The sequence below is a fragment of the Garra rufa genome, chromosome 4 (assembly GCF_049309525.1).
Source record: "Garra rufa chromosome 4, GarRuf1.0, whole genome shotgun sequence".
Taxonomy (NCBI): domain Eukaryota; kingdom Metazoa; phylum Chordata; class Actinopteri; order Cypriniformes; family Cyprinidae; genus Garra; species Garra rufa.
Window position 1 is genome coordinate 3,868,012 of NC_133364.1, and position 13,314 is coordinate 3,881,325.

The following is a 13,314-nucleotide window of genomic DNA, read 5'->3' on the forward strand; positions in this document are numbered from 1 at the left end:
CTGATTATTTTTAAACCCTTTTGCCTCGGTTTAATAATTTCTTTCTTATGCATGATTATTTTAACATTCATATGTATAGCAATTTTAATCATTATTGTGCATGAAATGTGCTATGTGCTGTAAATACACTTGCCTTTCCTAATTATCTATTAAATATGAGTTTTATTTAACAACATTTATTCTGACTGTACAAAAAAATGAATGTTTTATACTATGCTGAGAAAATAAAGGCAATTAAAACATGTAAATTTATGATAAAATTGCCAGTAGTTGATTTTGAGTTTCAGCACTTAAGTTTTTTAAAAGTCATTAATTTTATATTGTAAATGGCAACATATTATTTTGATTTATTTATTTTTTACTATTTTTTAACATGGCTATATAGTTTTTTATATATTTTTTATATATATATATTCATTTTTGTCAAATTAAACTAAATGAAAAAGCTAAATGTTGCCTTTGTAATTAGCTGAAATAAAATAAATGTATTTTCTTTTCATTTGTTTTATTTCAGTTGAAATTTTATTTGAAATATTTATTTTTTAAGTTAATTATAATATGATTAATCATGAATAAATTATAATTCACAACACATTAAACCAATAGCTGAAGGGAGGGTTTATTTAATGTGAAGCAATACATGTACAAAGAACATTAGAGAAGACAAAAAAAACCATCCAGGACTATCGGTCTTTGGGTGGATTTTGGTTTCTGCGTCTGGTGTGATACCTGTGGTAAAAAGAGAAGCACAAATTAGTTCATTCATCTGAAACATGTCAGAATATGTTGTTTTTGTCCAGTAGAGAATGCAAACTCACTGTCCGACGGGGTACCAGCGGTGTTTGGTGGTGTAAAACATCTTACTGAGCTCCTCTATAGTCGGGGCCTGTTTGTTATTTAAAACCTCTTTATTGAGTCTGGCTTTGAGCACCTGCTCATGTGTCTCTGCATGATCACTGATGGCATCCGGCCTGATGATTGGCTACAACAAACCAAACAAAACACACACTTATAGTCAAAATCTTCACAGATGTGTCTTCTGCACCTTCACAAACCTGCATACACACCTGTGTGAGCTCATAAGGTACATCTACTGTCGGATGATAACACACTATTGTGTTTCCATCAGATGTCACTGCAATTTCCACATCACTGAAATAAAAACAACACATTTTATATATATATATATATATATATATATATATATATATATATATATATATATATATATTTAAATTTAAGATGACCATCTAAATACATTGATTGAATGAAACACTGACCTGTTATCGTTAACAGATGAACCTCTGACAGTGGATTTGTTGTGAGCTGACAGATAAGTCCCTGCTAAAATTGAAAACAAAATCACATTTAGTCATTTTCTTATAATTCTGCATTAAAAGCAAACACATACAAGCCAAAACAAGGACAAAATCACTCATTAATGAGGTTAGACATGTTGTAGGTTATACAGTACAGCACAGTCCTGCACTCTGACTGTGTTTACAATACATTTACAGTAGCTACATGTATAAAATTTGATTATTTATGACCAAAGCGTGACTGTTTTTCATTTTGAGAGCTCACCCTTAAATTGTCTAATATTTCTGCTGGTGTTCGCTCGGTTAAACAGGCTAGCCAGTCTGCTGATGTGACCCGACGCCATGCTTTCTGCTACTAGAACTGAATCAGTGGAAGGGAAAACCGACAAAACCGGAAGTTATATGAGACCGCGGCTCAACGAAGTCGCGTTTTGCGACGTTTGCAGTCTATATTATTACATTAAACACTGTTTTGTCTCTTTCTTATGTGTTTTGTTTAGTTTTGTGCTTATACTTCGAACTGTCTTGCAATTCGACTCAAAATATGCCCTGATTTTTGAATGGAGTTCAATGAGGAATTGCGTTTTTGAACTTTAGAGCGCCCTCTAGTGGAACGGATGCATTACAAACGGTGCGCTACACAAATATTCCTCCGGGTAGGAAACAATCCGCGCCGGTGGCCATTCAGGTCCAAAATCTATATTTCCAAAAACAAAACAAAACTGAATAAAACAAACAGGCACAGTAAAGACCAGCAAATAAATAAATAAATAAATAAATAACAATACTAATATATATATATATATATATTTAATAATAATAATATTCAAACTGTGGCCACGCTCCGTAGCCCATTGGAGACAAAGAAAACTGTAGAATATTTATTTTATTCATATTTGTTGTTAGAATACTGTTTACCAATTATTACAAATAAGTTGGTGTCTTGCAGTACCTCGCAGCCCACTAGGAGGCAGCGTAACCCGCGTTACAAACCATTATAAAGATAAAAAAATGTTGTTGTTTTTTTACAAAAAAACAAACAAACAAAAAAAAAACTGCACTGTGAGGTAAAGTAAATTAAAATATTTTTCGTTCATTAATATATGTCCTTGCCTGGTATGCATTATTATTTATCTAAGTTATCTAATTTATAATCTTTTTTGTGCATATTGCGCCCTCTGGTGGCCTAAATATCCGGTCCGGTTCTAATTTCTCACCATAATTATTTTAAACGGATAATCATGGAGCATTAGAATAAAATTAAATATGTACATAATCATACCAAATAGTTTCGACTAACAGTATGAACGATAATATTTTTAAAGGCGAAAAATTAACTTACCAACACATGCAGTACCGCAATACGCCACTGGAGGGCAGCGAATCAAGTTAAATGGGGAATTGCGTTTTTAACTTTAGAGCGCCCTCTAGTGGAACTGTTGCAGTACAGATTGTGCGCTACACAAATATTCCTCCGGGTAGGAAACAATCCGCGACGGTTCCAAAAAACAAAACAAATCTGAATAAAACAAACAGGCACAGTAAAGACCAGCAAAATAAATAAATAAAATAATACTAATAATAATTACTATATTTAAATTGTGGCCACGCTCCGTAACCCATTGGAGAGAGAAACACAGGTTAAAAACTCCAAAATACAAAATAAAAACTGTAGAATATTTATTTCATTCAGATTTGTTGTGAGAATACTTTTACCAATTATTACAAATAAGTTGGTATATTGCAGTACCTCGCAGCCCACTAGGAGGCAGTTATAAACATAAAAAACTCTTCTTTTTTTTTACAAAAATTAAACTGCACTGTGAGGTAAAGTAAATTAAAATATTTTTCTTTAATTAATATATGTCTTTGCGTGGTATGTATTGTTATTACTTATCTACGTACTGTAATTTATAATCTTATCATATTGCACCCTCTGGCGGCCTAAATATCCGGCCGCTGCTGCAATTTCTCACCATAATTATTTAAAATGGATAATCACGAAGCATTAGAATAAAATTAAAACTGTACATAATCAAACCAATTAGTTTTGACTAACATTATGAGCGATAATATTTTTAAGGGCGAAAAAAAAACTTACCAACACATGCAGTACCGCAATACGCCACCGGAGGGCAGCGAATCACGTTAAATGCGTTTTAACTTTAGAGCGCCCTCTGGTGGAACTGTTGCAGTACGGACTGTGCGCTAGGCAAGGCAAGGCAAGTTTATTTATATAGCACATTTCATACACAATGGTAATTCAAAGTGCTGTACATAAGAGGAATAGCATAAAAATCATAGTCATAAAAATTTAAAATAATAATCATAAACAGAAGAACATTTTAAATTATTTTAAAATTGATTTAAATTAATTAAAACAGTATAAATGGTTATCACAATAAAAACAGAAAAATTGATTTTAAAATTAATTTGCACAGTAAAATGATTATACATAAAATAATGCAGTCTGTTCGGACGTAGCACAGTGCTCATTCAATAAATGCACAACTGAACAGATGAGTTTTGAGTCTGCATTTAAATGTGGCTAATGTATTAGCACAGCTGATCTCTTCTGGAAGCTGATTCCAACTGCGGGCGGCATAATAGCTAAAAGCGGATTCCCCTTGTTTTGTGTGAACTCTTGATATTACTAACTGACTCGATCCTAGTGATCGGAGTTGTCTGTTAGGTTTGTATACAGTGAGCATATTTGCAATGCAATGTATGCTACATAAATATTCCTCCGGGTAGGAAACAATCCGCGTCGGTGGTTATATTTGAATTGTGGTCACTCTGCATAGCCCATTGGAGATAGAAATAAAAACTGTAGCATGTTTATCATAAATTTGTTGATAAGATATGTGTTATTTATTGTTATTATTAATCTATGTATTGTAATTTATTAACTGTGTTATGTATGGAGTGCCCTCTGGCGGAGTAAATATACGGTCGCGTTTCCAATTTCTCACCATAACTATATCAAATGGATATTAAAGTATATATAAATGGAGCACTATAATAAAAAATAAATATTTAAATCATGATTCCAATTAGTTACGTTTAATTATGTACCATAATAAACTTAAATAAATAAACTTACCAGCAGCTGCAGTACCGAAATACGCCACAGGAGGGCAGCGAAACACCACCATAGCAATTAAGTTCATTTTATTTAATAATTATTAATTTCGTAAACTATTAAAGCATTAGCTTTTTTATCAGACAGCAAAGATCTGATATCAGCACATATATATCTTTTCAGAAGATAAATCTGTTCAGCAGATTAGGTTTTTAAACTTTAGAGCACCCTCTAGCGAAACAGACTGTGCGCTACACAAATATTCGTCCGGGTAGGAAACAATCCGCGCCGATAATCGTTAAGGTCCAAAATCAATACTTCCAAAAACAAAACTAAACTAAATAAAACAAACAGGCAGAGCAAACCACAGCAAAATAAATTATTTAAAAAAACTACTACTACTACGAAGTATATTTAAATTGTGGTCACTCTCCGTAGCCCATAGATAGAGAAACACTGGTTAAAAACTCCAAAATGCAAAATAAAAATTTTAGAATATTTATTTTATTCAGATTTGTTGTGAGAATACTGTTTACCAATTATTACAAATAAGTTTGTCTTGCAGTACCTCGCAGCCCAATAAGAGGCAGCGTAACACGCGTTACCAACCATCATTTTAAAGATAAAAACTAAATTCTTATAAAAAATGAAACTGCACAGTGAGGTAAAAGAAATTCAAATCCCTTTCTTTCATTGCGATATGTCTTTTGTGGTACTTTTTGTTATTAACCTATGTATGGTGATTTATAAACCCTCTGGCGGCCTAAATATCTGGTCACACTTCCAATTTCTCACCATAATTATTGTAAATAGATAATCACGGAGCATTAGGATCAAATTCAATATTTGTATAATTAATCCAATTAGTTTTGACTAACATTATTAACAGCATTTAAAAAATAAACTTACCAGCACATGCAGTACCGCAATGCGCCACAGGAGGGCAGCGAAACACCGCTATAGCGATTAAGTTCATTTTATTCAATAATTATTCATTTCTGGAACTTTTTCAGAATTGTTCAGTGTGGAATAGTTAAATGTGCACAGAATTAATTTGGAAATACAGAGTAAGACAAATGCCTTTTTTTTACTGGGAATTATTTATCATAATTCTTTATACACATCCTAAAAAGAGGAAATATGGAGAGAAAGTATGATCATCAAGATTCCCTCAAAGGAAAGCAGCTTCAAACATTTGTCAAAGACAGCAAAGATCTGATACCAGCACATATATATCTTTTCAGAAGATAAATCTGTTGTGTATATTGACAGATGCTGTTCATATTGTTCATTATGAAGCACTGATCCACCATTCTCTGTCTTCTGTGCATCGATGATTCAGTTTAACATAATGTTGGTCGTTATGAGACCTCCATGTCAGTGCCGGACGCTCCAGATACTGTATTTGCCACCAATCGTTCCCGACCGCCGAAAGCCTCCGTGACTGGAGATACAACAGAGTACTGTTAACAACAAACACACATAAACACACAAATCCTCACGAGATGCTTGAGATTGACACCTGCAGCGACGTCGCTGATGTCCCAGACGCGTAGCCCGTCCCTCTGTCCTCCAAACGCATAGACGAACGGTTGATCCGGACAACAGGAGCTGCAGAACAAAATGCCCTGAGACAGAGAGACAGATCCACGTTATAAAGCCACTTTGAGACGGTCAGACGCTCATGTGTCAGATACGCACCATCTTCATGTCTCTGGAGTGGATCAGGCTGGGTTTGTTTCCCAGGATGTCCCAGATCTTCACGTGTTTGTCCGCTGAAGACGTGACCAGACAGCCGCGGATCTGACTGCTTAGATCCATCCCTGAGAAAACATGAGGAGGTGTTATTTTACTATTATTTATTAATATTTATAATTAATACTATTACAGGACAATGCATATGTTGTTTACATTTTATTTTCAGTTCTAGTTTTGGCTTTTTTTGTTATTTGTTTTATTTTTTAATGTCTATTATTCTTTTTTTTTTTTCAGTTTTAATTATTTTAGTACATCAACTAAAAACCAAATTAAATTTAAAAATAATTCAGTTAAAAAAAAGCTTTTTATGATCTGAGACTTATTTTACTTCACTTATTTACCATTATATTTGTTTAATTGGCAACTATCTGTTGGTTCAAATTTTTATTTGTATTTATTTTTATAATTGGTAACTAATTTAAATAAAAAAGCTTTTTTAATTTATTTTACTTCAAGTAATGACATTGTTTTAATTAACTATAATAACCATGATCTGAGACTATTTTATGAGACTTATGAGTTATTTTAGTATAACTGATTAACCATTATAGTTTTCAATAAATATTTTAAATTAGTTCTTATATTTTCTCTTTTAATTTCAATTTTAGTTGTTTTTCACATAATTTAATAGTTTTTGAAGTGTTAGGTCAATTTTGTTTAGCATTTTCTATTTTTTCTATTTAGAATTATTTTTAAATTTGTATATTTTTTATTTTTATCAATTTATTTTTAGTACTTCAGGTAAAATAAATAACTGAAATAAAATAAAATAAGCTAAAGTTTTCATTAATTATTTTACTTCAAGTTAGACTATGAAAATGAAAAATACTGTCACCTTGGAAACTAGCTCAAATTAAATAAGTTTGTTTTTATATTTTATCTTTGTTGAAATGTATTTTATTTCAAGTAACAAAATAACCCTGATCTGAGACAGTTTTATTTTAGTATCACTCTACTATTATTTCAATAACAATATACTATTATAGTTTTTAAAAATAATATAAAACAAAAAATATTTGTATGTTTTCATTTTAATTTTAGTTTGAGTTTTAGTAATTCTGCTGTCTATTGTTTCATTTTTATTTACTTTATTTAATTTGATATAGTTTTAGTTGTTTTAGTACTTCAAGTAAAACAATTCAATTAAATAAAAATGAGAAATGTTGCCTAAAGTAATGAATTTGTTAATGTGAGCACGACTGACCTGAAATCTCTCCATCATGAGCTCTGAGCGTGAACACTGGTTTATCCGAACGAGCGTCCAGACAATAAATGAAGCCGTCCTCTGTACTCGCCTGCAACACATCTCTAATTACTGCAGGTCAGACAGAGTTTACATTAAACCCACCAAACAGCTCAGCCACTTACCAGAAAGTTGCACGGAGAGAAATGATCCCAAACAACGCGCTCCACCTGTCCGCTGAAGCGCCAGATCCGATGGCTGTCATTCGGACTGCGGCAGTCGTACAGAATCGCGGACCTGAGAGACACACAAAGCTCTGATTGGTCAGGCTCAGTCGTGCTGCGCTCTGATTGGTCAAATCATTTTCTACAGCAGTGACATCATGACCTACTTGTCATATGATCCACTGACGAGAGTTTGAGCCTCAAATGGGTGGAACTTCAGCGTCTGAACCTGCAATAGAAAAATTTAGTTATTATAATAATATTTGAGATTTTATTTAGCATAATTAGTATATTAAATAAAACGTTTACTTTTAAACATTTTCTTTTTTTGTTCATTTTACATTTTTGTAATTTCTTTTCTTTAAATGTCTACATAACTGTCATTTTAAGCTCAAGCTTTAGTTATTTTAGTACTTTGTTAAACTAAAAGAATACGAGACAACTATCTGTAATAAACAGCAACTAAAGTAAAAGCTAAATAGGTAATAAGTATTTTATGATTTTTCTTATATCACTTTACACTCTTTCTGCTCAGACAATAAAATCATTTACACTCCAATCAATGCCCATTTATTGATTTGTTTAGTGTATAGCTTTGTAATAGACATTATAATTTACAGTCAAATGGTAATTAATGCAAAAAAGGCCCTAACAGTGGTTTTGATAATAGTCAAAAATGTTTCTTAAGCAGCAAATCAGCATATTAGTCTGATTTCTGAAAGATCACGTGACACTGAAGACTGGAGTAATGAAATAAATTGGATTTTACAATATATTTACAAAGAAACCATTATATGAAATAGAAATAATATTTCACAATTGATCTGTAGTTTTAATCAAATAAATGCAGCCTTTGAGAGCATAAGAGACTACTTTCAATCAGTACCTTATCTGTGTGTTTGGTGAGGGTTGCTGCTGGTTTTCCCTTCTCGATATCCCACAGAACCACAGTCTCATCTGCAGACGCACTTGCTAGAACATTCCTGCAACAAAAACACTCATCAGACTCTGACAAATGCATGAGGAAAAACAACTTTGGTTCAGAAGTGCTCAGCCATCTCACCTGACCAGTCTGTTCCAGGACAGATCCAGCACAGCATCTGTGTGTCCTTCCACGGGTTCAGCCGCCTTCAAAACAAAAGCATGACACTTAAGAACCAAAAAAAACATCTAACATCATCACAGAGCAAAGTTTAACACAAAAATGGCATGAGAACAACAATTAATTAATTTTTAACCATTTAAACGACCTTTTTTTGTTTTTATGACATCGACAACGGGTGAAAAAAGGTTCTTAAAGGAGTAGTTCACTTTTTATAACAAAAAATTACGGATAATGTACTCACCCCTTTGTCATACAAGATGTTCATGTCTTTCTTTCTTCAGTCGTAAAGAAATTATGTTTTTTGAGTAAAACATTTCAGGATTTCTATCTATAAAATGGACTTCTATGGTGCCCCGAGTTTAAACTTCCAAAATGCAGTTTAAAAGCAGCTTCAAAGGGCTCTAAATGATCCCAACCGAGGAAGAAGGCTCCTATCTATTGAAACGATCGCTTATTTTTTAAAAACATTTACAATTTATATACTTCTTAATTTCTACACAGAGTACACACAGAGCTAGACAAGATGAGCAATTGAGGTTAAAAAGTATATAAATTGTAATTTTTAAAAGAAAATAACCGATCGTTTTGCTAAATAAGACCCTTCTTTCCTCGGCTGTGATCGTTTAGAGCCCTTTGAAGCTGCATTTTAGAAGTTTAAACTCGGGGCACCATAGAAGTCCATTATGTGGAGAGAAATCCTGAAATGTTTTCCTCCAAAAACTATTTCCTTACGACTGAAGAAAGACATGAAGATCTTGGATGACAAGGGGGAGAGAGTACATTATCTGTACATTTTTGTTCTGAAAGTGAACTACTCCTTTAATATTCAGAGTTTCTAACTAGCAATCGTGAGTACTGCAAATGAGTGCTTTTAACGAGTTATATAACTAGTTCCTTATCACAGTAACTGTGCACTTAATGCAGTATAGTTTGGCAGCAGGACTATATTTCATGTTTATATTGAGTACGATCAAACACCTTCTTTGCTTTCTTCTTTTTCTTCTTGGGTTTGCTGCCGAGTGAGAAGGCCGGCTCTAAACAGTCCACCACATCCAGATCCCACACGTCAATCACAGGCGTCATGTTTCCTACAGCTGCGTAATTCCCTGCAGCACAACACATCAACAAACCATGCATGAGATTTTATTATTCATTTACCTTTTTTAAGTTACTAAATGAAAATGACTGTGGGTTTTTCTGTGGGTTATTCGGAGCTGAAACGTCACAGACACATTCTGGGGACACCAGAGACTTATATTACAAATTGTAAATGAGGCATAACAGGTCTCCTTTAACACCAGCACTATAACATATAACATCTGGTCACTAAAATTCAAAATGCTCACCAGGTCCTTCCTCTGGGTTGGGGTCAAAGTTCAGCCACTCCACACACAGTGGATACGCGGGCAGCAGGATGTCATGATGCACATACAGAGAGTCTTCCTCTGAGTTGAAAACTGACAACACACAAACAGTCAATCAACATCAAGCTCTTCAGTCCAGAGCAGGGTTATACAGTATCTCAATGCCACCCAAATAACACTGCTTGCCATAAATCTCCAGGTTACAGCAGTCTTTCTCAGCCCGTCCAGCTAGAATCAGGTTATCAGTGGGTTTAATCTGAAAATCCTCCCGCTCGTACTGATCCTACAAAACACAGACACAGCTCAATCATATAAACTCAAGTGCATCATGAAAAATACAGACAAAATGCAGAATTATTGAAAATGGTATAGTTTTTCAAGTTGAGTGTGTTTATTGTGTCTTACTGTGTCTTTAATGGTGACGTACGGATCCTCTTCATTGGTGCCAAACACTGTCAGTCCTGCCAGACTGTCTCCAAGATTTGATGTAGCTGCAAAAGAGAATAAAAGCAAAAACTATATATATATATATATATATATATATATATATATATATTAGGGCCGGGACTCGATTAAAAAATTTAATCTAATTAATTAGAGGCTTTGTAATTAATTAATCGAAATTAATCGCATTTTAATCGCATATAAATATTTGACCTGAGAACAGTGAGAATTAAGATTTTTACATGGATTTTTAGTATACCATTGAATAATGACTGAATACATAAGCTTAAGCAACAAAATATTGTTTATTTTTGTTCAACCAAGTCCAACAGACCAGTGCAATATTGCCATTAAGTGTAGCAAGAGGCACGTTCTTTAACGAGTCTTTCATGCCGAGAACTCTGCTCTTGTGTTTGCTTAATTATGCATTTAAACGTTAATGACCAAACCTATCATTATAAATGTTGCTGCACATGGAATATAACGCGGATAACATTTAAAAAATAGTTTTTATCAGGTTACACACTGATTAATATTTATCACTCAAACCCCTTTCTCTACCTGTCCGTTGGTCGCGTATATCCTCCATGTTTGTAGTTTTTTTTAACACTTTTTATGCGTGTTTGTAGTTCTAATCGAATCCTCGTTCACGGCGCAGTGTGTTGTGGGCAATATTACCCGTTAAGAGTGTGCATTGTTCGTTAAGTAGTAGACCATCCGGGAATCTTTGGAATACTTTTTTAAACATACTACGATTTGGGACATACAATACTATTTAGGACGGACGCAGCTTGTCTGAATGCTAGTTGGTGCTCCAGTATAATCGGTCCGCCGAGTCTCATCCAGTGAGAAACGTTCCGCGGTGCAAAACTTAGTGCGATTAAAATGCGTTAAAAAATTTTAACGCGTTATTTTTGTGTAATTAATTAATCTAAATTAACGCGTTAAAGTCCCGGCCCTAATATATATATATATATATATATATATATATATATATATACACACACACATCTGATCTGAATTGATTTTTAACAATTCTTCAAAAACAGACCGACAGTGAGTTTAGGGGTTGTTAAATGTTGGTATTAGGGCTGTGCAATATCATATATCGAACAATATTGTGAGGCGCGTTTAGTCAATGAAGCCGGTGCTTTGATTAGTAGTAAATCTCCATCACGTGCGTTCCGTTTAGGTTCCGCTGGAGCGGCAATTGATACACAGAGACGTAAATCTCTGACAAGCTACGCCATATCGAGCTTAATATCGCATTCGATATTTAGCGCGATATGGCGTTGCTTGTCAGAGATTTACGTCTCTGTGTATCAATTGCCGCTCCAGCGGAACCTAAACGGAACGCACGTGATGGAGATTTACTACTAATCAAAGCACCGGCTTCATTGACTAAACGCGCCTCACAATATCGTTCGATATATTGCACAGCCCTAGTTGGTATATGCTTTTGTTAAAACCATCCAGCCACATTATTTCAGTGTATTTGTTGTTTTTAAATAATCATGCTCAACAGCAGAATTCCTGGTGAAAAACTACATTACCCATGATGCTGTAAAAAATTACACCAATCAGAGAGCTGCAAAGAGCAAATAGAGCCAAAAAGTGCTTAGCTTCGCCCACTCATTAAGCACCATCATAAACTTAAAATATATTGTTTCTATATGAACAATTAACAACTTTACATTTATATTTTCATATTCCTTTAACGTTTTTAATTTCTATTTCTTTCCATTTTTAAAATACGTAAAGAACCAGCGACGCAAAAAAAAAAGTGGGCGGGCACTGTTGCACGCTATTGGTCAGGAAAACAGACAGCCCCGCCCTAAACTCACCTCATTGGTTGAGAGATCAATAAGTGACTGTTATCGTAAAAAATAACGTAAACACGTACAGTTGAAGCCAGATCTATAAATCGGGGATGACATACCGATGTCTTCTTCATCATATTTGTCCAGTCCGTACTCGGCTAGCTCATCATCTTCTTCCTCATCATTTTTCTCCTCTTTTATTTCTCCACTAGCAGACGCCTCTTCACTGACGTCCAGACCACTGACTCCTTCATCAACCTCTTCCTCCTCCTCATCATTATTGGGATCCCTGGAGAAATTAAACAGAAGCTTCTTAAAATGAAGCACCTTAACATAGAGACATAGCTGGTTTATGACTAGCGACATTATTATTGTTTTTACGGTTTACTACATTAAAATTAAACTGAATTTAACTCGTGACAGTTATAAAACAGTTGAGCAATTAAAACCTCACCCTAACTCCTCTTTAGCCTCCGATATGATGCGTTGCAGCTCTTCTTTGCTCAGCTCGACCTGTAACGATGATTTTATTCGAGTTAAAACCCAAACACGTGTGCGATTTCACAAAAACACGCAGTAGAAACACGATCACGTGACAGACTCACTTTATCCGGCGTTTCTTTAGCGCATCCGCGCTTCACCCATCCGACACATGTTATTTGAGAGCTCATGGTTGTTTCGTAGAAATTTATAACGATAAAACAACAGCACAACACACGAGGATTCCCTGAGCTGCAGTCGTCACTGCGACGCGCCCAGATGACGTCACTCCCGCGCCGAGCCACAGAAAAAAAAATCGCTAGAGCGGAAAGTTGAGGTTATTATTATTCGAAATAAAATAAAGAAACAAAAATACAACAAAAAATGCAAGCGTATTTTATTTTAGTTGATATATTTTCATTTAGGTATAAAAAAATCACGAAAATGACAAAAACACAAATTACTATTATTTTAAAATACAAAAATAAAAACTAATTTAACTCACACATTTAATATCGTAATGTATACTTACAAC

General features: G+C 34.1%; 2 protein-coding genes across 3 annotated transcripts; both read right to left on the reverse strand.

Annotated features, from left to right (window-relative positions):
* Window positions 1-601: 601 nt before the first annotated feature.
* On the reverse strand, window positions 602-1,685 carry mrpl42 (mitochondrial ribosomal protein L42). Of its 2 annotated transcripts, none has more exons than XM_073839197.1 (5): window positions 1,585-1,685; window positions 1,281-1,341; window positions 1,068-1,152; window positions 819-982; window positions 602-729 (listed from the first exon to the last, which is right to left on the reverse strand). In XM_073839197.1, exons 1-5 carry the CDS (start codon window positions 1,661-1,663, stop codon window positions 684-686), a joined length of 435 nt encoding a protein of 144 aa, XP_073695298.1. In that variant the 5' UTR covers window positions 1,664-1,685; the 3' UTR covers window positions 602-683. The 2 variants fall into 2 exon arrangements, with proteins under 2 accessions (XP_073695298.1, XP_073695297.1); XM_073839196.1 differs by having other exon boundaries at window positions 1,281-1,344.
* Window positions 1,686-4,883: 3,198 nt separating this feature from the next.
* pwp1 (PWP1 homolog, endonuclein) lies at window positions 4,884-13,050 on the reverse strand. Its single transcript, XM_073838260.1, has 16 exons — window positions 12,905-13,050; window positions 12,754-12,812; window positions 12,419-12,588; window positions 10,441-10,526; window positions 10,222-10,318; window positions 10,018-10,128; window positions 9,650-9,777; window positions 8,630-8,694; window positions 8,453-8,549; window positions 7,734-7,795; window positions 7,528-7,639; window positions 7,364-7,454; window positions 6,103-6,224; window positions 5,924-6,029; window positions 5,118-5,845; window positions 4,884-5,084 (listed from the first exon to the last, which is right to left on the reverse strand). Exons 1-15 carry the CDS (start codon window positions 12,968-12,970, stop codon window positions 5,763-5,765), a joined length of 1,455 nt encoding a protein of 484 aa, XP_073694361.1. The 5' UTR covers window positions 12,971-13,050; the 3' UTR covers window positions 4,884-5,084; window positions 5,118-5,762.
* Window positions 13,051-13,314: the final 264 nt, after the last annotated feature.

Coding starts and splice junctions, on each gene's coding strand:
- mrpl42 (XM_073839196.1), bottom strand. CDS start 1,663: ATGGCGTCGGGTCACATCAGCAGACTGGCTAGCCTGTTTAACCGAGCG. Junction 983..1,067: donor TACCTTATGAGCTCACACAG/GTGTGTATGCAG, acceptor GGTTTGTTGTAG/CCAATCATCAGGCCGGATGC. Junction 730..818: donor CGCTGGTACCCCGTCGGACA/GTGAGTTTGCAT, acceptor TTTTTACCACAG/GTATCACACCAGACGCAGAA.
- pwp1 (XM_073838260.1), bottom strand. CDS start 12,970: ATGAGCTCTCAAATAACATGTGTCGGATGGGTGAAGCGCGGATGCGCT. Junction 12,813..12,904: donor CTAAAGAAACGCCGGATAAA/GTGAGTCTGTCA, acceptor TCATCGTTACAG/GTCGAGCTGAGCAAAGAAGA. Junction 6,030..6,102: donor ACTCCAGAGACATGAAGATG/GTGCGTATCTGA, acceptor TCTCTGTCTCAG/GGCATTTTGTTCTGCAGCTC.